At 42.3% G+C, this 23,135-nt stretch overlaps 2 protein-coding genes across 9 annotated transcripts in view; both read right to left on the bottom strand.

Annotated features, from left to right (window-relative positions):
* Positions 1–362: 362 nt before the first annotated feature.
* On the bottom strand, positions 363–14,987 carry LOC121571280 (myotubularin-related protein 1). Of its 6 annotated transcripts, XM_041882657.2 has the most exons (18): positions 14,440–14,987; positions 12,929–13,031; positions 12,502–12,528; positions 12,061–12,084; positions 9,548–9,623; positions 9,193–9,287; positions 8,970–9,077; positions 8,645–8,743; positions 8,399–8,482; positions 7,093–7,242; positions 6,591–6,779; positions 5,787–5,972; positions 5,476–5,634; positions 5,263–5,310; positions 5,058–5,150; positions 4,765–4,878; positions 3,786–3,962; positions 363–1,755 (listed from the first exon to the last, which is right to left on the bottom strand). In XM_041882657.2, the coding sequence occupies exons 1-18, from the start codon at positions 14,562–14,564 to the stop codon at positions 1,582–1,584; spliced, it is 2,031 nt and encodes a 676-aa protein (XP_041738591.1). In that variant the 5' UTR covers positions 14,565–14,987; the 3' UTR covers positions 363–1,581. The 6 variants fall into 6 exon arrangements, with proteins under 6 accessions (XP_041738591.1, XP_041738590.1, XP_041738592.1 ...); XM_041882656.2 differs by lacking the exons at positions 12,061–12,084; positions 12,502–12,528 and adding an exon at positions 9,958–10,023; XM_041882658.2 differs by lacking the exon at positions 12,502–12,528.
* Positions 14,988–19,784: 4,797 nt separating this feature from the next.
* The window catches only part of LOC121571279 (myotubularin-like), a 72,510-nt gene continuing 69,159 nt past the window's right edge, over positions 19,785–23,135 (bottom strand). For 2 of the 3 annotated variants that reach the window (XM_041882653.2, XM_041882655.2), the window contains one exon: positions 19,785–22,145. In XM_041882653.2, the coding sequence (XP_041738587.1) occupies positions 21,963–22,145 (183 nt within the window). In that variant the 3' untranslated portion in view covers positions 19,785–21,962. The remainder of the gene's footprint in view (positions 22,146–23,135) is intronic. The other variant, XM_041882654.2, reaches the window with a different exon arrangement.

A 23,135-nucleotide genomic window follows, 5' to 3' on the forward strand; every position in this document is an offset into this window, starting at 1 on the left:
TTTGACACGTCCTTTAGCTTTTCTCAAGCTAAGTTAAGAGATGGGCCTACATACCAAATGTTGTGTTATTTGTACATTTTCAAGATGGAGGAAAATATATCCTGACAGACCTTGAAGCAAATTTGTTCAGCATGAGGAAAGACACCTACATACAAAGTTTCAAGTCTCTAGGTCAAACGGGGCGACGGATATGAGGGAGTAAGTGAGACTGCTTATAACAGCGCCACCTATAGGCCATTTGGTGCCATTATTTTTCTTACCAAGTTACTCATGGCCTCTAGTTTCTGTGTGTCAAATTAGAAAATATGTTACCAATCTATTCTTGAGTTATTTGACCATGTCAACCAAAAAAACAACTAAGAGAATAACAATAAGTTATAATAATTGGACAATAAACAAATACATATCACATTTACCACGGAAGCGTTCAATGAAGTTGCAGCACAGTGGTGAGAACATATAAGCTTGACACAGAAAACAGTGGTTATAACCACCACATGACACAGGAAACAGTTATAACCACCATAATACAGTAGGATCCATACATAATGTCAAAAACATTAAGGTTAGTTAGGCTTAAATCATATTGATCTAATCCTCAAGGAAAAGGATATGGGTAGTTAGTTGGGATATCAGTGTTGCTGCTGTGTGTCTTCAAAGCCACAAAGGGCCTATGCGCTTAGACAACATTACCATTGATTAACGTCGGCAGAGGGCAAGGAGAGCATCTTGGTATAAATGGTACCCTAAAATAAGGATTTGGCATCAGCACAATGAAAGAAAAGTCACAAAGGAATACCACAGATAAGAGCACAATATATAATACAGATCATATGGATATCACCATTGCATAGAAATTAAATACAAAAAAAAAGACATAAAAAGTTGAAGTAAAAAAACAAGTGCACCGAGACTTTCAATGGAACATGTTGGTAGGAACACAACATACACAAAGGTAAACCTCCAGTCAGGGCACATTAAAGGGACGGACAGGAAGAGGGGACACATTATATTACAGAGTAATAGTTATGGCACAGCTGGATCAGGTTAAGTTAGTACAGAGACAGAGATCTTATTTAGACAGCACTCCAAATGGCACCCTAATCCCTACATAGTGCACTACCTTTGACCAGGGCCTATAGGGAACAGGTTGCCATTGAGTTGATATAACATGCTTACTAATACATGCTTACTGGAATGTGGTAGTTCAAAAGTGCTGTTGATATTTCATATTTCTACACTATGAATTCAATTCATTGGAAACTGTTGTCAATCATAAAGAGTATACTACTTTTGGTAGGTAGAAATATATTAGTTACATCTATTTATATTTACACTTTGTTTAACAAAATACTATGGTGCATTTTTCACAATCCTGTAATATTTCTTTCAACAATTTCATTACCCCATATCTTTTCTCTTATTTGAATACAACAAAGAATGAAACTTTGTTACAAATGTGTACTTATTTTCTCTATTAAAACTAACTACTTCTCTATGATAAAAACACTTGATGTGAAAAACTGATTCAGAGTAGGGAATACAAAGACAAACGTGTATCAGACGGTGGTGTGTGTGTATTCAGACGGTGGTGTGTAGGGGCGTGCCCCCGCTGTGTGAGGGTGATGATGTGTGTTCTGATGAAGAGGAAAGAGAGCCGTGTGATGAAGATGCTTCTCTCTGTAGCTCCTCAACCTTCCTCTGTAACTCAGCTTTCAGGAACAATAACTCCTTCAGGTTCTGGTGCACTGGCATCTGATGGGGAGAGATACATAGTTAGAAAGATGTACACACACATACAATGCATTTGGAAAGTATTCAGACCACTTCACTTTTTCCACATTTTGTTACGTTACACCCTTATTCTAAAATGGTTAAATTGTTTTCCCCCCCTCATCAATCTACACACAAGACCCCATAATGACAAAGCAAAAACAGGTTTTTAGACATTTTTGCTAATTTATTAAAACATCAAAAACTGAAATATTACATTTACATAAATATTCAGACCCTTTACTCAGTACTGTACAAGCGGGCTGTCGTGCCTTTTATGGTAGAGTGGCCAGACGGAAGCCACTCCTCAGTAAAAGGCACAACAGCCCGCTTGGAGTTTGCCAAAAGGCACCTAAAGGACTCTTAGACCATGAGAAACAAGATTGAACTCTTTGGCCTGAATGCCAAGCGTCACGTCTGGAGGAAACCAGGCACCGCTCATCACCTGGCCAATACCATCCCTACGGTGACGCATGGTGGTGGCAGCATCATGCTGTGGAGATGTTTTTCAGCGGCAGGGACTGGGAGGCTTCCGTCTGGCCACTACCATAAAAGGCCTGATTGGTGGAGTGCTGCAGAGATGGTTGTCCTTCTCCCATATCCAAAGAGGAACTCTGGACCTCTGTCAGAGTGACCATCAGCTTCTTGGTCACCATGTTCTTGGGGATCTTCAATGTTGCAGAAATTTTTTGGTACCCTTTCCCAGATCTGTGCCTCGACACAATCCTGTTTTGGAGCTCTTCGGACAATTCCTTCGACCTCATGGCTTGGTTTTTGCTCTGACATGCACTGTCAACTGTGGGACCTTCTATAGACAGGCGTGTGCCTTTCCAAATCATGTCCAATCAATTGAATTTACCACAGGTGGACTCCAATCAAGTTATAGAAACATCAAGGATGATCAATGGAAACAGGATGCACCTGAGCTCAATTTCGAGTCTCATAGCAAAGGGTCTGAATACTTATGTAAATAAGGTATCTGTTTTTTATTTTTAATAAATTTGCAAACATTTCTAAAAACCGGTTTTCGCTTTGTCATTATGGGGTATTGTGTGTAGATTGAGGAGAAAAAACAATTTAATACATTTTAGAATAAGGCTGTAACGTAACAAAATGTGGAAAAAGTGAAGGGGTCTGAATACCTTCCGAATGCACTGTATGCACACACGAGTGTGCGCAGATCAAGCCGTAAACTAACACACACACACACACACACAGGCCATTTCCGAAATACCACTACTTGCGTTCTAAATAGTACTGTATGTGAAAGTTCTAAAAATTAAGTATGCTTTAAATGCCAGGAAGTCATACTCATTTCGGCTTTTCATCTAGCTGCACACTATTGAGGAAGATAATTGTCTTTCAAGACGTGTGTTTGACAACAGCTGATAATCAGCTGTGGGGACGCTCTATACCAAAATGAACGAATGGATGGAATCAACACTAATTGAGCATTAGATGACGCAGTAGGATGAGCCTAGTATGCTGATATTTGTTGCTTACTGCATTCATTTTGACTTAATGTCAGTTAACTCAGAAGTAAAATCTTGCATATTTTGGTCATCTGCGTGGTTAACTTCTGGGTCTATATGTGCTAGATATTGAGAGTTTCAGCAGTTTGCAAAGTCCCCACCCTTGCAAAAGAAAACTCTCAGCCAAAGCCTCCCCCTTCCGATCACTCTTGGCACACGTACAAAGCACTCGAAGCGAAGGTTTAAGCACCGCCTTCGCCCAATCCTTATACGTCCATATAACCAGTGACAAAAACCCAAAGACCGGAGGTACTGCAGCTCATATCTCACGGATCCCATTCATTCCCGGCAGATACTTCGGTCTACACGCAGAATCTGACCAAGGGAGATTCGTTTTTTCTAAACAGTAAGTTCTAAATAGTATGTAGTACGATTAGTACATAGTAAGCAAGCCAGATTTCGGACTCCCCACCCCCCCACACACTTTTTATTTATTTCCTTCCTTCCTTCTCTCTTCAACAAGCACACTACCACCCCCACCTGTGGCCTCATACGGGGGTTCCATCGTACGTAATACCCGGTCCACAGCTCCAGGTGTCTAACACTAGCCAGAGGATACAGGACGTGGTGCTTATAGTCCACATAGAATGGGTTGGTGAAGTCCTCTGGCTGACTGTTGATATAGGACCATAAAGAGACTGTCTTAGTCTGGACTTCCTGTGAAGAAGAAGAAGAAGAAGAAGAAGAAGAAGAAGAAGAAGAAGAAGAAGAAGAAGAAGAAGAAGAAGAAGAAGAAGAAGAAGAAGAAGAAGAAGAAGAAGAAGAAGAAGAAGAAGAAGAAGAAGAAGAAGAAGAAGAAGAAGAAGAAGAAGAAGAAGAAGAAGAAGAAGAAGAAGAAGAAGAAGAAGAAGAAGAAGAAGAAGAAGAAGAAGAAGAAGAAGAAGAAGAAGAAGAAGAAGAAGAAGAAGAAGAAGAAGAAGAAGAAGAAGAAGAAGAAGAAGAAGAAGAAGAAGAAGAAGAAGAAGAAGAAGAAGAAGAAGAAGAAGAAGAAGAAGAAGAAGAAGAAGAAGAAGAAGAAGAAGAAGAAGAAGAAGAAGAAGAAGAAGAAGAAGAAGAAGAAGAAGAAGAAGAAGAAGAAGAAGAAGAAGAAGAAGAAGAAGAAGAAGAAGAAGAAGAAGAAGAAGAAGAAGAAGAAGAAGAAGAAGAAGAAGAAGAAGAAGAAGAAGAAGAAGAAGAAGAAGAAGAAGAAGAAGAAGAAGAAGAAGAAGAAGAAGAAGAAGAAGAAGAAGAAGAAGAAGAAGAAGAAGAAGAAGAAGAAGAAGAAGAAGAAGAAGAAGAAGAAGAAGAAGAAGAAGAAGAAGAAGAAGAAGAAGAAGAAGAAGAAGAAGAAGAAGAAGAAGAAGAAGAAGAAGAAGGGCATGAGTCAATCAACATTCTATAGATAGCTTTACCATAAGAGACCAGTTGAGAACTGTAACTCTCAGTCTCCCACCCCCGCCGGTGAAGAAATTATACTTACATTGGCGACTCTCTCCTGTTCGCTGTCGTAGAGGAACGTACCAAAGAGACAGCTGTAGAGGTGGTCCAGAATGGTGATTAGGAACAACTCATTGAACTCAAACGCTGCAGGGAACTTAGAAGAAATAAAGAGACAGAAAGACAGATTGAGTATAACTACACAATTATTACACGATTACCTGTATGTGTGTGTAGCAGGGAAATCTCACCAGATGTGTGTCTACATGCATGTACTGCGTGTGTGCGTGTGTCTGTCTGTGCGTGCGTCTCTATGTGTGTGTGTGTAACACTCACCTGTCGGGTCATCTGCCAGACACAGTCTATAAATTGGATGAAGAGAGGTGATCTCTCCGAGTTGGCATGGTTCTCATCCCCATGACCCACACGCTGAGAAACATACCCACAGGTTATTAAACACACGCACGCACAAAGATCCCCTCACACACCTTTAAGAAAACACACAAGAAACCATGCAGACACACACGCACACTCCTCTCACCGCGGCGAACTTGTGTCCGAAGCTGATCCACTCCTTCTCCAGCAGTACCTGAGAAGACACACCTCTTATACTTTATTTATACAATTGACGACAGAGACAAAGGTTTCCCTTCCTCACACACCACAGTCTGCTATCCCCCTCTCTTCCTCTGCTATCCCACTCTCTTCCTCTCCCCTTCCACCCTTCCTTCCCCCCGCCATCCCTCCTACTCACCTGGAAGCCCCTGAGGGTGCGGTAGTGGCTGTCCAGCATCAGCATGGCCAGAGAGGTGAGCTGGGCCGTCCGGTCCCACCCATCACTACAATGGACCACCACAGAGGTTTTACCAGACTCCAGCTTGTCAGCTATACGCACCGCACCCGCTAGGAGGACCTAGAGGGGAGAGGATATGTAAGGACTTGTGAAAATGTGTTGTGTGTGTATCCGTCTCTCTCCCTCACTTACTTGAGCCAGTGTGTGTGTGTGTGTGTGTATGCGTGTGTATATGCGCGTGAGCAAAAGAGAGAGAGAGAAAGAGTCCTCACCCGTATGTACTCTAGCCAGTGTGTCTGGTCAACTGCAGAGTGCCAGTGAGCCTCATCTATAGTAGGGTAGACCACTTCTTTTAGTTTCCTCAGTGACTCTCTCATCACGTGGATGTTGGGGATCTCCAGGAAGTTGAGTTCTACGTTGGGATAGAAACTCTCACTCTCATAACCACCATCCTTAGCCTGAGAGAGAGAGAGAAGAGAGAAGAGAGAAGAGAGAGAGAGAGAGAGAGAGAGAGAGAGAGAGAGAGAGAGAGAGAGAGAGAGAGAGAGAGAGAGAGAGAGAGAGAGAGAGAGAGAGAGAGAGAGAGAGAGAGAGAGAGAGAGAGAGAGAGAGAGAGAGAGAGAGAGAGAGAGATGGAAAGGAAATGAGTAGAGTGGCAAAAGAGGAACAGAAGGGAAAAAAATAAGGGAGTAAAGAAAAGCGAGAAGAGAAAAGAGAAAAAATAAAAATAAAAAAGGGAGAGGATAGGAGACAGAAGAGAGGAATGCAGCAGAAAGAGAGGAAGAGATGGAAACAGGCATTCGGTGATAAATAACCCTTGGAGAGCTGGTGGTGTGACATGGAGTAACCTCAAACAGGCAGACACAGTTACAGGACATTCACAAAAATGCTCAAATACTGTATATACCAGATGTTTACCATACCATCAATTTACTGTCACCATAAAACACATAGTGATATAGATGTAGAGAACATAGCTGAGATTCTAGTCAAACTTAGCTTGAACACCAATGCTTCCATCACGGTCTCCAGTTGACTACAACTGTCTTAAATGGTAAGAAATTGTAATACATCACCTTGTTGTTGTCTGCCACGCTGCTCTGTCGGGCGTCGAAGATGGTGAGTTTGTGAGACTGAGCGTTGGCATCCATGATGGTCTGGAGGTACCGCTCGTCCTCCTTACAGCGCCGGTCAGACGGGCCCACTAAAGGCTGACTGCTACGGACTATAGTGGCCTGGCTCTCCGGGTGGATCCATGACAATACCTAGAGAAGAGGAAGGCGAGAGAGAGAACGCGCAAGAGGAAGAGAGAGAAAGGAAGGAGAGAGTTAGCTGGCTGCTAAGGACTATAGTGGCCTGGCTCTCTCAGTGGATTTATGGTAACACATAGTGGGGTACAAGGTCACATTCGTCATAATTTTGAAGATAACTTTTGAGGAAACTTTCCAGGTAACTCTCAAATTAACAGCACATTTTAACATGTACACAGTATACACAAAACTAGCACCAACAGGTAAAACACACACATCTCTTTTTTTTTTATATACCACCCCCACACACACTCATCCCCAGACATACCGGTATGCGGTGCCTGGCCCTGAAGGCCACAACTCGTTTGAGGTCGTCGTCCTTGATGCTAGTGGGGATGACCAGCAGGGCAGGGTAGGTGTCACACACCTCATAACTACTGTTAATCTTACTGATGGTCCAACTCTCGTTGGGAAGACGCTGGTGTGGGGAGAGCAGGAATACAAGAACTGCTAAATGTAGTGAAGAACAGTTCCTTTATCAGTTCTTATAACACAGCATTGTTTAATACTATTTTCTGATTGGCAAGAAGGGCATTTGAAAATAGGCATTAAAAACAGATATACAGGACAGTTGGATGTCTCTAAGACAGATACACTGCACACGCAGACCATACTTGCTACAAAGTTACAGAAAGCTAAACCAACAACCATACAAACTGATATTGGATACATTGTAAATGCAGGTCCAATGAGGAAAAACGTAGTTAGCTAGCTAGCATTCATTTGTTTTTGCAGAGACATCTGATGACCTAACGTGGCGAGTGATGGGATGAACATGAATTTCTCCGGTCCTTCAATGTTGCAGTCATGACGCAAGAGCCGCTATGCTGTCAAATCCTCCCACATATTTGTAGTTTGACTAGCGGTTTTCAGCAAATTATATTGTTGAATTCGGTTGTCATATTGGCATATTTCCTAGCAACAAGCTATTTAGCTAGCTTCTAGCCTAGTGTTTGATATGCAAATGATATCCTCGTAATGAACAGTATCCTAACGAGAAGGCAAACTTTTCTATGCCAGGAAAAATTGTGCATCATCATGTATCCAACTCAATGCCACTAGAAAACAGCTTAAACAAACACAAATACAGCTACTTTGCTGTTATTCTGGCTGCAGAGGTTGACGTGACTGTATTAGCCGTAGCTAGCAAGCAAGGGATAAGAACGTTGCCAGACAGCATGGCAACTGAATAAAAATAATGAATGGGTCGCGTCCCTGGAGATAGAACTAACAACCAGATTTAGTGGGAAAATGAGAAAATATGAATTCACATATCAAAATGAAAATATAATTGAAAACATGTTATTTCTTCCGGTAAATGTGTGCTTTAGTCGTCCATTACTTCCAAGGTAATGTACAGAACGTCTGCGTTTATCCCTTACATATAAGTTAGTCTTACATTAAACATTTCAAGGGACTTCAAGACTCAAAGCAAATCAATCAAGAGATTTCTCCTAATTACTAAGACTGGATTTCTCCAATTACACTGAAATTCCTGGTTTTCTAATGTTGGAAAATCAGGAATATTATTTCTTATGTCATCTCTTCTCTTAGCTAATATCAGCCATGGTTACCTGTCTCTTGTACTCAGATATAGGATCATACACCTTCCATCCATCCACAGGAAACTCCTCCTTATACAGGAAGGCAAACAGGGGCTGCAAAGGGATAGGCCAGGGAGAGTAAGTGACAGGTCTCAACAAATCAACAAGCAAGGATTTTAACTAAGATCTCAATCCATATTGAGTTACATGCCAGCACCTATCAGAATGTTAGGATCCTTAACTCCCGCCCTGTATTGGTTGATTGACAGGTCTTACCAGGTCATTTGATAGGGGGAAGGTGTGTTTGGTTAGAACCTCCACTATTTCTGGTTGGCTGGCGTCCTTCTTATAGGCAAACCTTGGACTACGCATGTCCTGATGGAGGGAGGGAGGGAGAGAGAGGAAGGGGAGAGAGAGAGAAAGGGAGCGAGAGAGGAAGAGAGAGAGTTTTTATAAGTAAAAGCTATGAATACAAATGAAATCAGATCTTCCAACAATCCTTCCTTCAACTCGTACACAATTCGTAAAGCTGTGGGTAAGCACATGCATTTTAACAGAGAACACTACATTTGTGTAACTCCTGGGTTGTATTCTCTCTTACCTTACAGACTATCTCCATGCCCTGTGTGTTATCTTCATGACTCTGGACACTGATGGTCTCTAGGCGACTGATCGCGCCCAGGTTCACATCCAGGATGAACGGAGTATCCTGGGAAAAGAATGGGACGGGGACAGGATGGGGAAGTTTACATATAAAAGTTTTCAATAAAGAGTTGGGTGAACAAACAAGGGTCAAGCTTGAGTGTGCATGTGGGTACTCTTACCCTCTCTAGGCTGATAAAGTATAGTTTATAGTCGGTGCTGGTGAGGGTTCCTGTCACTAAGCCAGTGAAGGGACATATGTACATCACATCCTTGGCTGATGGGACAAACAACAACAACAAAAAACAAACAGAAACATATCAACAACTAGAGCTCCTCTCATACTAGGCTGAAGACAAGAGAGAGGAAAACAGAAAGGTAGAGAAAAATGGGAAAAGAAGTCCAAATGCAGAAAAAAAGATCTAGAGGGAGAGAGGGAGAGGCATAGTGAAAAGTAGCTGGATTCGAGAGAGAGAGAGAATGTGAGAGAGCGTGAGAGAGAGACAGAGAAGACAGAGACACAGTATTGATGCCCACCCACAGCCTTGATGGTCTCTCCCGGAACCAGTGGAACCTCATCCATCTGGACCTGCTTGGTTCCGTTTCTGAGAGCCTAGAACATAGAACCACAACACGGAACCGTCAGAACCATCTCAGAGATCTAGAACTCTTTCAAACAGAACCTCTGGTTCTAAGCGGAACCATTTGTCACTGCCTGAGCTATAGCTACACAGGGGGAAAGCCAAAGAGAGCGGGAGGCAGAAGGAGAATGAAACTAAGGGAGCAGGTGGAAGAGAAGGAATGGAGAGAGGGGGGGGATAGAAGAGAGAGCGAAAGCGACAGTGGAATAGAGAAGGGGAAAGAGGCAGCAGTAGAGGAGGAACAGAGAAGGCAGAAGGGGCAGGAGAGAGGGATGGAGGGAGGGAGGGACAGAGAGCGAAACTTGCCAAAGCGTGGGGGGGAAGCTCAGAGTCACTATCGTCTTGGTAACAATGTTCCCTTTCCATAAAGTCCTGGACCAAGGGGGGAGGCAAGGCAAGCGTGGAAGCAGAGAGAAAGAGAGTGAAGGAAAGGTAATTATCTTACAGTTGCAAGTTATCGTGAGAGAACAAGAGAGAGAATGAGGAAAGAGAAAATGAGAGAGAGAACGTGAGAGAAAGAAAGAAAGAAAGAATGCAGAAGAGGCAGAAGAGTTGATAAAAGGGTCTTTGAGGTCTAAAAGGTCACAGAGACCGGATGTGAGCATTAAGTGGGTGAAGCTCTGTGGTGAAATTAGAAAAGTTAGAATCAGTAGAGCTCTAACAGGAAGTGAAGAAGGGTGCAAAGCTGCATAACGTTACAGAGAAGCTACAGCAGGGGTTCAAACGTTTTTGGTCCGCGACCCCACTATGGAAAAAAAGTGATGTAATCAACGGCCAGTGTTTATTTTTTTTTTTAAATTGGGGCTATGACAGTCTATTACAAATCAGTCTGACAGTACTTTTGACAGTATTTCAATATGAAGGAAGTTTGAAATGACTGAAATGCATCAGAAAGGTATTGGGAAATTCATAAAAAGTTAGACTGATGATCTTCTGAACTTCTGTGTATAAAATAACATCATCATTAGCCTGGTTTCCACCCAATTGGCGACAGATTTTAATGCGAATATTCTAAAATCAGCATAAAACAATAAAACAATTTTCCCACCAGAGAGGTGTTTCCATCAAACTGATGAAACATCTAAATGTAGTGATAAAAAGCCTGTGCGTGATGACGTAGTGCACATAAAAATACCTTAGGCAGTTAAATTCCAATGTACCGAATATATATATATATATATATTTAATGGGTTTCCATCACATTCTCAATTCTACTGATGGTTTTGTTACACAAATTGCTGCGTTATATAGCGAGTGTGTCCACTCTGGTCTTGTCACGTGCAATCTAGCCAATTGCTCGCAGATACAGTGCAGGTAAAGCCTACTACATGATGAGATTATTATGGACAAAAGAGCGAGATTATTTTGATTTGTTAAACGGCAGTCAAGCATCGATCATCATGTCACCAGAATAAAACCCTCTATATTTATTGGAAAGGAGCATCAAGCTCATCACTGTGCACTTTCACCACCCTGTGAAGTTCATCATAATTTATTTAATCTGCAGCCTAATAAACTGCATGCTTTCACGAGTCGTAGTGGGAGGACCACACAACACATTATCGTGTGACTCCAAGTTCACTTCGATATGATGGTTATTACATCAATATTTGCGCATAAAGGCGATTCCACACATAATGCATTTTACCGACACAAAAAGATTTTGTTGACATTTGGAAAGTTAAGACAAATTTGCTGTTTCCTTCAGGCCTGTCGTGACATGTTTTATCCGACATGTACTTTACTCTAATAAAAAGGTTGGATGGAAACCTGGTTAGTGATTCTGTTATTTTTCCCCCAGTCTGATTCAGTGCCTGGTCTTGTCCACCCTGTTCTAATGAGTCCTGCACGGCTTGTGGGCATTGTAGTTGGAAACAGACAAATACGTGTTCCTGAGAGTCTTATCTTCCAGTAATGGGGTCATAATAGTTTGTAGCTTCAAAAGATAGAGCCACATTTGTAGGAACCGCATCTAGCGGCTACCAGAGGCTACTGACGTAACCTGGGTTCTATGAACCAAGCACAATTATAAAAATAAATACAATATTTCGGAGTTTCTCTCGCGACCCCATTTTCAAATCAGGTGAGCCCACATGGGGTCGCGACCCCTGGTTTGGGAAACGCTGGCCTTGAAGGCTGTAGACAGCAGCATCTTTAGCCTTGAAAGTAATAGATACACGTACAAACAGTAGAAATAGCATGGCAGCTCCTACAAACTACCACACAGCCCACAAAGAATGAGCTGACAACCATAAAAATAGAACATCACAAATAAACGATATGTAGGTAATCACAAAGAAACAAATTGCACTGTACTCTACACACTCTTTGACAGGTTGTCAAGTACTAAGATAGCCTATGAATGTTAAAAAGGCTGTTGGGTGGAATCCACCAGTCTTTAAATCTTACCCTGAGAACAGGCCTCTTGGACACCTGTGGGTTACAGATAACCACACACACACACTGGGTTACTACACACACACACTCTCCGGGTTAACACTCAAACACACACAGAGCTAAAGGAAATGCCTAGAAGCCCCCTGAACAGTGGTGTATCACCAGAAGGTAAAGCTGCAACAGACGGTTAGTGAAGCATTGACAAGCTGAATACAAAAGCTAGAACATCAATTCAGAAAAATACTAAAAGTATGCTTTCTGAAGGGTGCAGAGAGAGAGACAGACAAAAGATTGACTGTAGCCTTTGCAAGAAGAATGACAATGCATGACTGAGTCAGTTGCTGTAGAAAAGACTCAGCATAGGAAGACTACCTAAATCACTCTCTACACAGGGTACATGGAGCATGTAAGCACACCCACAGGCAACACTGCTGCTGCTATGGTTAACCTTACCCTTGGGAGATCTGTCCTTCTCCCAACCTGTCAGTCAGAAAACACAGGTTATGATGTGTGTGTCTAAACCTCTTATTGTGTGTGCATGTATTTTTTTGTTTGTTTTTTTAGTCATTTAGCAGACGCTCTTATCCAGAGCGACTTACAGGAGCAATTAGGGTTAAGTGCCTTGCTCAAGGGCACATCGACAGATTTTTCACCTAGTCGGCTCGGGGATTAGAACCAGCGACCTTTCGGTTACTGGCACAACGCTCTTAACCACTAAGCTACCTGCCGCCCTTATGTGTTGTCATAAGCCTGCTATTACAAACAGCAAATGTGTGTGTGTGTGTGTGTGTGCATCAGTGCTTCTGCGTGCGACCGTGTCAGTGCTTGTGCGTGCGACCATGTGTGTGTGTGTGTGACCAACCACGTGTGTTTCCCCCACCTTGCAGTCTCTGGATGCAGTGTCTGGGGTTATGGATGATATCTGGCTGGAGATGGTGGCTGCTATCAGCTGCTTACACCACTCTACATGAGAACCTGTAGGACTGGACGAGGGATGGAGGGAGGAGGGAGAGGGGGGTGGTTGTGGGGAGGGTGAGAGAAAGGGGAGAGAGAGAGACAGACGAAGGTATATGGGGGATATACAGAAAGAGAGAGGGAGAGAGAGACAAACAGATGAAGGTATATGGGGATATACAGAAAGAGAGAGTTCAAAGGAGAGAGGGACCAGGGGACACAGATAAAAACAGAGAGACAGACAGAGGGGGACAGAGGGTTCAATAGTGGGTTCAAGGGAGGGAGAAAGAGAGCAATGTTTACGAGATACCATAGAGCAAGACAGTCAGTCACGCACAGTAGTAGGCTACATCACAATAAAAAAGCCTATGTCTGCAACATCTGGGCTAAAATAGGTTGCGGTTAGGCTGATTCCTGCTGTGAAAAGCCACTGCTTTATAACAGGGGCGTGTTCACTTGGCACAGATTAGTGATGGGCATTCCGAGTCTTTTCGGTGAGCCGGCACATTTGGCTCCGTTCAGGTAAAAGAGCCGGTCATTTGGCTCCCAAACGGCTCTTTATTTAAAAAGCTTAAAAAAACGACCTAGAACCATGAAAAATGTTTACTAATCTCCAAAGTAAAGCCCAAAAGTCTAACATTATGTCAGGTCGTGAAATGCGCATTCAAATACATTTTTACCTGGCCAAATATGGAATATTACGTTTTTAAAATGCACTGCAAAAATGAGCGTGGACCAGATTGACGCGCTCTCACCACTATTTATTGTTTATGCAGTGAGGATTCACCCTCAATATTTCGTAACTTATGTGCAGAAAAACGTTTTGAGCTCAAAAACCAATAGTAGGAGTATGCAAATCAGGGAGCTAAATGAACGACTCTTTCACCGATGAGATTCGGTTCCCAACGTTCACCAAAATGATCCGTTCAAAAAGAGCGGTTCGCGAACGACCCATCACTTGCACAGATCCCTACGCCCATCTGGCGCTCTCATTGCCGAATACCGAAATACACAAGAGACACAGTAGCTTACTATGAATTGACTGCTTGTATAGCCTACATGTTACAGCACAATGCAACACTTTGAAGTTCAAACGTTAAACTCGTTGAAAATAATTCTAACAACAACATATGTCAAACAAGTCCCTAAATGCATGCAGGCAGGCTATTGCCTAGGAACGAGCAAGTCACTTTTCTACAACGATAGGCCTATACACGACACCGCCCAAGAGCCAATACACAAACATCATAACTAACGCTGTAGTAACATTCTAAACGTTTTGTAAAAACATGACAAGCAAGTGTCTAACAACTGCAGCCTACGGAAGCGAAATTCGCGCTTCCATTCCTACTGTCCAGTGCAAAATCGTCATCATAACAGTGTAGCTAGTCACATTGTAACAGTTTGTAGCGAGAGCAGGAAACGCTATATATTCACCTGTCCAATGTCTCCACGCTAGTCTGTCTCGATCCAGAGTTGGCCAGCGTTCGAGGCTTGTTGTTTCGATTCGGTACTCCCGGCTGCACAGGGCTATCTCCACCGCCAACAGACTGCTTTTCCATTTTAGTCTCCACTCAACCCCGTTTCCTTCCCGTTAGATGATGAATCAAATATGCGTCGTTTCTGAATGTCGACAGATCTGTGTCGCCGCAACGTGTTTAAGAATCGACGATGTTTTTATACCGATAAGAGACGGACTCTTCCGCTCGCTAGCTCACAGCACGAGAGACAATACGGATGTTCGCTAGCTTCCGAGTCTCATTCTGTAACTGAAAGAGCGCCTGTGTGTTTATTTAACAGACTTGAGGAAGCAGTCAGTGAGCTCAACCCTGAGTAGGACAGCACACACCTTGCCCAGGCGAACCACTAAGAGTACACAAAATGCTCACATCCTTACAAACCAGCCTCAGCAACAAATAGACTGAGGATAAAATGTAGGCCTGCTTCCAATAAATTACGGTTATTACATTGTTAGTGTTCCTGCAAATGTACGTCACAAGAGGCCTACTGACTTAGGGCAAATGGCATCAACCAGCCTCATCAGCAACAGAAGCCTAGAACAATTTTTTTTTAAAGGGTGTAGGGATTTTATACTAAGCCTGGAAAATAAATAGCCTAGCACTATTGACTGGCACGGATATTGAATGTATTGATCACACGAAAGGTCACTGGGTCATTCCACGAAATCGGTCCCCTTTGGGTAGTGTAACTTAGTGAAAAAAAAGTTTATTTCACATAATTTAACATTCGGTCATATAGAGCAGATGCTCAACTTAATAAAAACCAAATTTTCCCATCTCAAGAGGTTAAATAAAAAATTACTATATTAAATGTCTATTAAGTGCCAAATAAACTAAAAGGGTTGACGATTTCATCTTAAATCAGCCAAAAAAAGACTTGTGACAGGAGAAATTGAAGTTTTCTACCACAAAACACATGGAATTTGCCAAAAAGAGTAGAACCAGCTCACCTGCTTTTACACTATGATTTTACTATTATATGTTCAATGTTTCTTTTGTAAAAAAAATTGTACAAATTAATAGTTTCACCATATTAAAATGAGAGTTCAGTTCACATTACAGGGTTGACCTTAAAATGAGGGACATTGTTTTATTTATTTTTTTACCTTAAAATGAATCACATGAAATACATAATCTCCAGAAATTACTTTGTCAAAACAACAAAATAACTAGGGCTTTACAATGATGGTGAAAAGTGAGTTCAAATCTTCCTAGAAGTCACAGAGGGTGCACAGAGGGACATGCCAAAATGCTGGATTTAGGCACTTTACCAAGTCTTTATTCATATAAAAAATCAGATTTATTTAATTTTACAAGTGGTCGATACTAAAGAGCACATCATTTAATATAACTGGCTTTTATACATATTTCTACTTAAAATATCAAAGGGATGCAAAAGACCTCATTTCGTGGAACAACCCCACTAATGGAATAGGACTAGTGAACATTCAGTAGTCTGAATGTCATTCTTAGTAGGAATCGATTCCAGGGAGCTAGAGTAGGTCCCATTTAAATGCAGCTATAATGTCCCTACGGAGACGTGAACTGGTGCTTCTCTTATATTTAGGGCTGAGATATGCTGTGTTGGGACAAGGTCTGAATATCCACAATCTTCTCCGATCCACAATTTTCACATCAGCAGACATCACATAAGAGATTTTGCTCATTTCCATATGATCTCCTGAATAAATAAAGGATACATTACCACAAGAATTTGAATGAAAGAATCAATCAAAAAATAAATAAAGTGAGAAATCTTTAAATTAATTTAATCAGCATTATTTACACAAGAGCCGGTCAAAACAACCAACAGTGGAGCACTCATACATGAGAGGGAGTAGTACAGCCCAGATCCCACATCGGTTTGTGTTGTCTTGCCAAAACTCCTATGTAGTCTGGGTGTAAGTATGTTTCTGCTTGTCATGGCATGAACAGACTGGTAAGTAAGCCTTGTCTGAGCCAGAACGTCCCATAGGGCACGAGCCAATCTCCTTTTCAGTAGGGTGAGGCAGGTGGTTGTAAAAGTACACACCCTGGACAGAACGACCCCTGAAACAGACTGGCACTCAAGCTAACTCCTATGGTCATGAGTCATGACTCACAAGGAGTTTGCAAGACAGAACAAACTGATCTGGAACCAGGCTAGGGAGTCGTAAGTAGGCATTAATATGACAAAGAAAACCCCCTTTAGACTAAATATTACCTACGTTAAGGTATAATAAATGAAGAAAATAAACAAATCACTAGAGCGACAGTTTGTCTATGTCCCAAATGGCAAGGGCACTACTTTTGTAGTGCACTACTAGGGTGCCATTTGGGACATGACCTTTATCAGAGTGCTCAATTCCTCTAGGTCTGGCATTCAATCAAACTCAAGTATGGGAATTTTTACGGCAGTGCCTTTGTTTACAAACTACTGTCCCATGCATAGACTTCTTATTGTGGAAAACGAAAGCATCTACTTGTCAGAGGAGTCTACTTAAAAATAATATGCCTTTTAGCAGACGCTTTTATCCAAAGTGACTTACAGTCATGCGTGCATACATTTTCACGTATAGGTGGTCCCGGGGATCGAACCCACTACCCTGGCGTTGCAAGCGCCATGCTCTACCAATTGAGGACCACACTACTTGGTAGTAGTAGTAGGTTTTTACAGTGCCCATAACCATTCTAGCATTTCATTTGACCATGGGGGAAAAATAGCTACTCCTTAAACACCGAAATTCGAGTTTGATTGAATCACGCACCAAGTTTCACAAATCACAGGTGAAGAACCAAAAGGAACTGAATCAATTCCCAACTGAATCAAATCTCCCATGAATCATGATTCAAACATGATTCACTGTCCTCTCTTCTATGTTAGAAAGCAAAAATGCCCGTAAGGTAAAAAACAAACAAACTAAAGAAAACACAATTTATGGAACAAGAAATCCACAAACTATTAACCAACCATTCAAAGAAACAAAAAAGACATGTCTCATTACTTTCCTTTTTATAAAACGTGTCAAATTTTACACTAAATAAAATAATTATATTTTACAACAATATAACTTTTCTACAGTAAAATAGGTTTGTTTGAGGTAATTATACTGAACACAAATATAAAAGCAACATGTAAAGTGTTGGTCCCATGTTTCATGAGCTGAAGTAAAAGATCCCAGAAATTTTCCCTACGCACAAAAAGCATATTTCTCTCAAATTTTGTGCACAAATTTGTTTACATCCCTGTTAGTGAGCATTTCTCCTTAGCCAAGATAATCCATCCACCTGACAGGTGTGGCATATCAAGAAGCTGATTAAACAGCATGATCATTACACAGGTGCACCTTGTGCTGGAGACAATAAAAGGCCACTCTAAAATGTGCAGTTTTGTCACACAACACAATGCCGCAGATGTCTCAAGTTTTGAGGGAGTGTGCAATTGGCATGCTGACTGCAGGAATGTCCACCAGAGCTGTTGCCAGAGAACTGAATGTTAATTTCTCTACCATAAACGTTGTTTAAGAGAATTTGGCAGTACGTCCAACCGGCCTCACAACCGCAGACCATGTGTAACCACGCCAGCCCAGGACCTCCACATCGGGCTTCTTCACCTGCAGGAATGTCTCAGACCAGCCACCCGGATAGGTGATGAAATTGTGGGTTTGCACAACCAAAGAACTTCTGCACAAACTGTCAGAAACCGTCTCAGGGAAGCTCATCTGCATGCTCGTCGTCCTCACCAGGGTCTTGACCTTACTGCAGTTCGGTGTCATAACCAACTTCAGTGGGGTAATGATCACCTTCGATGGCCATTGGCACACTGGAGAAGTGTGCTCTTCACGTATGAATCCCGGTTTCAACTGTACCGGGCAGATGGCAGACAGCGTGTATGGTGTCATGTGGGCGAGCGGTTTGCTGATGTCAACGTTGTGAACAGAGTGCCCCATGGTGGCGGTGGGGTTATGGTATGGACAGGCATAAGCTACAGACAACAAACACAATTTCTTTTTATCGATGGTAATTTGAATGCACAGAGATATCATTACAAGATCCTGAGGCCCATTGTCGTGCCATTCATCTGCCGCCATTACCTCATGTTTCAGCATGATAATGCATGGCCCCATGTCGCAAGGATCTGTACACAATTCCTGGAAGCTGAAAATGTCCAAGTTCTTCCATGACCTGCATACTCACCAGCCATGTCACCCATTGACCATGTTTGGGATGCTCTGGATCGACGTGTACGACAGCGTGTACCAGTTCCCGCCAATAATGTCGCACAGCCATTGAAGAGGAGTGGGACAACATTCCATAGGCCACAATCAACAGCCTGATCAACTCGATGCGAAGGAGATGTGTCTCGCTGCATGAGGCAAATGGTGGTCACACCAGATACTGACTGGTTTTCTGATCCATGCCCCTACCTTTTTTTAAAGGTATCTGTGACCAACAGATGCATATCTGTATTCCCAGTCATGTGAAATCAATAGATTAGGCCCTAATGAATTTATTTCAATTGACTGATTTCCTTATATGAACTGTAACTCAGTAAAATCTTTGAAATTGTTGCATGTTGCGTTTATATATTTGTTCAGTGTACATCATAGTTACTGTACTTGTACAAAGTAAAAAATAAAAATAGATTTTTGTCTTTTACATTTTTCGCTAAATACAACCAACAAAGTCTTCTGCGTTGTGGTTATTCTTTTTCCGTGCAGTCTCGTTTTTAGCTTTTTCTCCCTTATTGAGGCCAAAGTCTTCCAAAGTGATGCATTCTGGTGTGGCATTAGGGAGTGAAAAGGGAGCCGCTAGTGCCCTCATTCTTTCCCCACCATCTTTCAACATGGGGTGACCGGCTACAAGCCTTCGAAGTCATATCTATTCATTCTCTTGCATGGTGTTGCCATATCCAGTATGGCGACCGTTTTAAAACAAGAGTACCCCACCCGAAGGGTCTTCACTAGAAGGAACCCACATCAACCAATCAAGAGTTTCCTTTCCCCATCACAACCAATCCGGTTCATTCTCCCCCCTGACGACCAATCAGGATTTTACTTTCCCACACCACAACAAATCTGGTGCTTCCTTTTTCCTGCCACAACCAATCGGGTGCTTTCTTTCCCTTTCTCCCCGCCACAGAGGAACGATGACAAAGACAAAGTTTATAGTTTGGGCAGAGAGGAAGAGGTGAAGCGAGAGGTTTCACTCTCGCCAAAATATATCAACAATTTGCCCAATGCGTTTCTATGGGCTTATTTTTTACCTAAGCTTGTCGCCTGGCTTCCTGCCTTTGGGTCAACGACTCCCATTGTTAGGGCAGAGACATGAGCATCTCATCATTATATACAGATCTCTGTTTTGGGTACAAAACGTCTACCTGAGGTTGAACCTCAGACGGTCAAAGGCACAGAACTGGATCCGACCAGCGGTCCCGAGAACACTGGATCTGCCCTGTAAAGAGTTACTAAACATTTCTAGAGTGTTTTACCAATCTTATCCCAAATCTTATCTCAAACTCTATGGTAGTTATTGTCCAAAGAACTGTATCTTGTCTGAGAATACTTGGAACACCTTATTGTTGTCCCTTGAAAGGTTTTAAACGATTCTGGACTTTTCCACCGATCTTATCCCACCTCTGGTTGTTGCTCTTGTCAAAATAACTTTTTCCTGCCTATATTTTTTTGGAGAATACTCTGTGGGAGTCCTAGAACCTTTAGCAAACTTGATCTAAACCATTTTGCTCCCTGGATTGAGATAAATGTTTAAAGATGGTATCCGCAGTAGGCAAAACAGCGGCACTGTCCGCCCCCACGGCCGTTGTTATTGTTTTTGTTTTGTTGACGAAGCAGAGCTGGGGAGTGTCGCGCATCGTGGTAAAAAAAATTGCATTACATTTGCTTCTGTTCTATCGCGCGTACAATGATGTCCGAGGGAAATAACCTGTATTAGTTGTTTGCAGTAACTTCTTTGTTGTTGTAATATCGCAAATGGACGTGGCAGTTTCACCATTAGGGAATCCAGCTTTAAGTTTATGTCAAGAGGAGTTTGACTGGTTTTAAGGTGACAGGTTCTAAGGTTCTCAAGTTTGAGGTTGGCAAAATGAGAGTCCCGTTGACGCAGAACTTTATTGGACTGACTGAGTGGACCTAGCCTGGTGCCAGATCTGTTTGTGCGGTCTTGCCATCTCCTATGGCCATTGTCATGCATGACATGCATGCACAAACAGATCTGGGACCAGGATAGAGTGGACATTGTTGGAGATAAAACTCACAGCTCCTCTAATCAAAACCAATACAACTCAGTGTCCTGTCTCTCCATAGACCTTCTACAGTACAATACAGGGAGATACTAGGCCTACTGGACTTCTCATAGAGTGGACTACAGTCAACCCCTGATAAATGCAAGGACTTAGGTCTGTTATGAATGTATGCAGTAAACTAGAGGATGCAGATATTCAGAGGATTTATGTGAGTTGGGACTGGGGAACTGCAGGGTTTGTTCTTACCCAACTGTGCACTTATCAGGAGTCGACTGAAGTTACTCTAGTTTCTTTTCCAAACTTAACTGGTTGACTGGACTGGTATTGCTCATATTGGGGACATTTGTACAGGTGAAGAATGATTTAAGTCAGCCAAATACACTAATAGTCAAATTTTCATTCCTGTCTCCCTCTTTTCAGTATGTTTGTCATAACAGTTTAACAGTGCCCTTTTTCAGGTCTTGGAGTTGACAGTGTACAGAGTCCAAGAGGAGCAAGGGCTACGTTCCCATTCTTTACCCTTCTGGAAGAGTGCACTCGTTCACTCCCCCTCATGGATTTAAAAGGAATGGACTGGTGTGAAGAATACGATGGAAACTCCCTCCAGCCTTGCTTTTACCAATCCAATACATAAGCATGATGGGGAGTGAATGAGTGCACACTTCTAGGTAAAGTGTAGAGAATCGTAATGCAGCCATTGAGTTTTACCCTTCACACATGTCCTTTAGTATAGTTTATCTACAACACACTGAGTATTTATTTTATTTCGTATTAAGGCTTCTCTGTTTTTGCAGAAAAAAACAACGTTATACAAAAGTTGTGAAAAGGCTGTACTGTGACATATTGCATAATCACCATAGTTAAGTTTTTGTTATGGTCATTTGTTATAATTACTTATATTTCCATGTTATTTATCGTCTCCATTATTACTTTACTAACGCTATGTACAAAAAACAACTTCCTGTGTCTGTGTCAGTGTCAAATTACATATCGATTCAAGAAATGAATTCCAGGAAGTGAATTGAAATTCTAATTCAAGAATCTGAAAAATTCTTATTTGGAATAAATTTCACTTTTCAACTCTTAAATTAGGAATTTCAATTTCTATCTCCTTTGATTCATTGACTGAATTTATATTGAATTAACCTCAAACCTGACGAACAAACACACTCAAGTGTGTGTGTGTTTGAGTCTCCCACTCAGAAAGGGGTGTGCAGGTGCGTGATGTGCTGCGTGGGCGAGGCGGCGTTGGGGGCAGAGCTATTTGATAGGTGGGAGGAGTTAGGGGAGGAGTCAGTGAGCTGCAGTTCCTCTAGCTTTTTCAGGTATTCATCTCTCAGTGCCAGGAGCTCCATGTAACGCTGTTCCACTGGACTCTGCTGCTGCAGAATAGAATAGAGACGGGTAGAGTAGAGTATGATAGGATAGAATAGATTACAACCACCACCAGGTGGAAGCAGAGAGAGGGGGATGAGAGAGAGGAGGGATGGGGAAAGGTGAGAGGAGGGATGGGGAAAGATGAGGGGAAGGAGAGGAGAGGGGATAGAGGCAAAGGGGGAGGAGAAGGGATAACATAATAAACACCACCAGGTGGAGGCAGAGAGAGAGAGAGAGAGAGAGCGAGAGAGGAGAGGAGAGGAGAGGAGAGGAGAGGAGAGGAGAGGAGAGGAGAGGGGAGAGGAGAGGAGAGGAGAGGAGAGGAGAGGAGAGGAGAGGAGAGACAGAGACAGAGACAGAGACAGAGACAGAGACAGAGACAGAGACAGAGACAGAAAGAAAGAGAGAGACAGAGAAAGAAAGAGAGAGACAGAAAGAGAGAGAGAGAGAAAGAGAGAGAGAGAGAGACAGAGAGAGACAGAGAGAGAGAGAGAGAGAGAGAGAGAGAGAGAGAGAGAAATGAGAAGAGGGAGATGGATGGATGGGGAGCGAAGAGGGAGAGAGAGAGAGAGGGGGGGGGGAGGGAGCGGGATGAGGAGGGGAGAGTGAGAGAGGGTGAGAGAGGAGGTGTGGGGGAGAGAGAGAAAAATACTTTAATGATATGCAAACAATGGAAAAAGATCAGCATATAAACAAAGAAAGAGGTGTACAGACAGATGTTTTTTTAGTTTTTTTTTTTACATGTACATTCTACACACATTTTACATACATGGCATTTGTTCCCACAGTAGTAACAGTACATAGCAATAATATAGTTATTTGATATACATTACATCTGGATAGATAGTACTTAAACACAGGGGTGTCAAACTCATTCCATGGAGGGCCTAGTGTCTGCTGGGTTTTGGATTTTCCTTTTAATTAAGCCCGAGACAACCAGGTGAGTGGAGTTCCTTACTAATTAGTGACCTTAATTCATCAACCAAGTACAAGAA

This window comes from Coregonus clupeaformis, chromosome 8 (genome assembly GCF_020615455.1).
Source record: "Coregonus clupeaformis isolate EN_2021a chromosome 8, ASM2061545v1, whole genome shotgun sequence".
Taxonomy (NCBI): Eukaryota; Metazoa; Chordata; class Actinopteri; order Salmoniformes; family Salmonidae; genus Coregonus; species Coregonus clupeaformis.

Excerpts from the sequence above, each read along its gene's own strand:
- LOC121571280 (XM_041882656.2), bottom strand. The coding sequence starts at position 14,564 with ATGGAAAAGCAGTCTGTTGGCGGTGGAGATAGCCCTGTGCAGCCGGGA. Across the intron at positions 9,624-9,957 it reads AGCTTCCCCCCCACGCTTTG|GCTCTCAGAAACGGAACCAA; the intron begins GCAAGTTTCGCT and ends TCTATGTTCTAG. Across the intron at positions 4,879-5,057 it reads TCTGGCAGATGACCCGACAG|TTCCCTGCAGCGTTTGAGTT; the intron begins GTGAGTGTTACA and ends ATTTCTTCTAAG.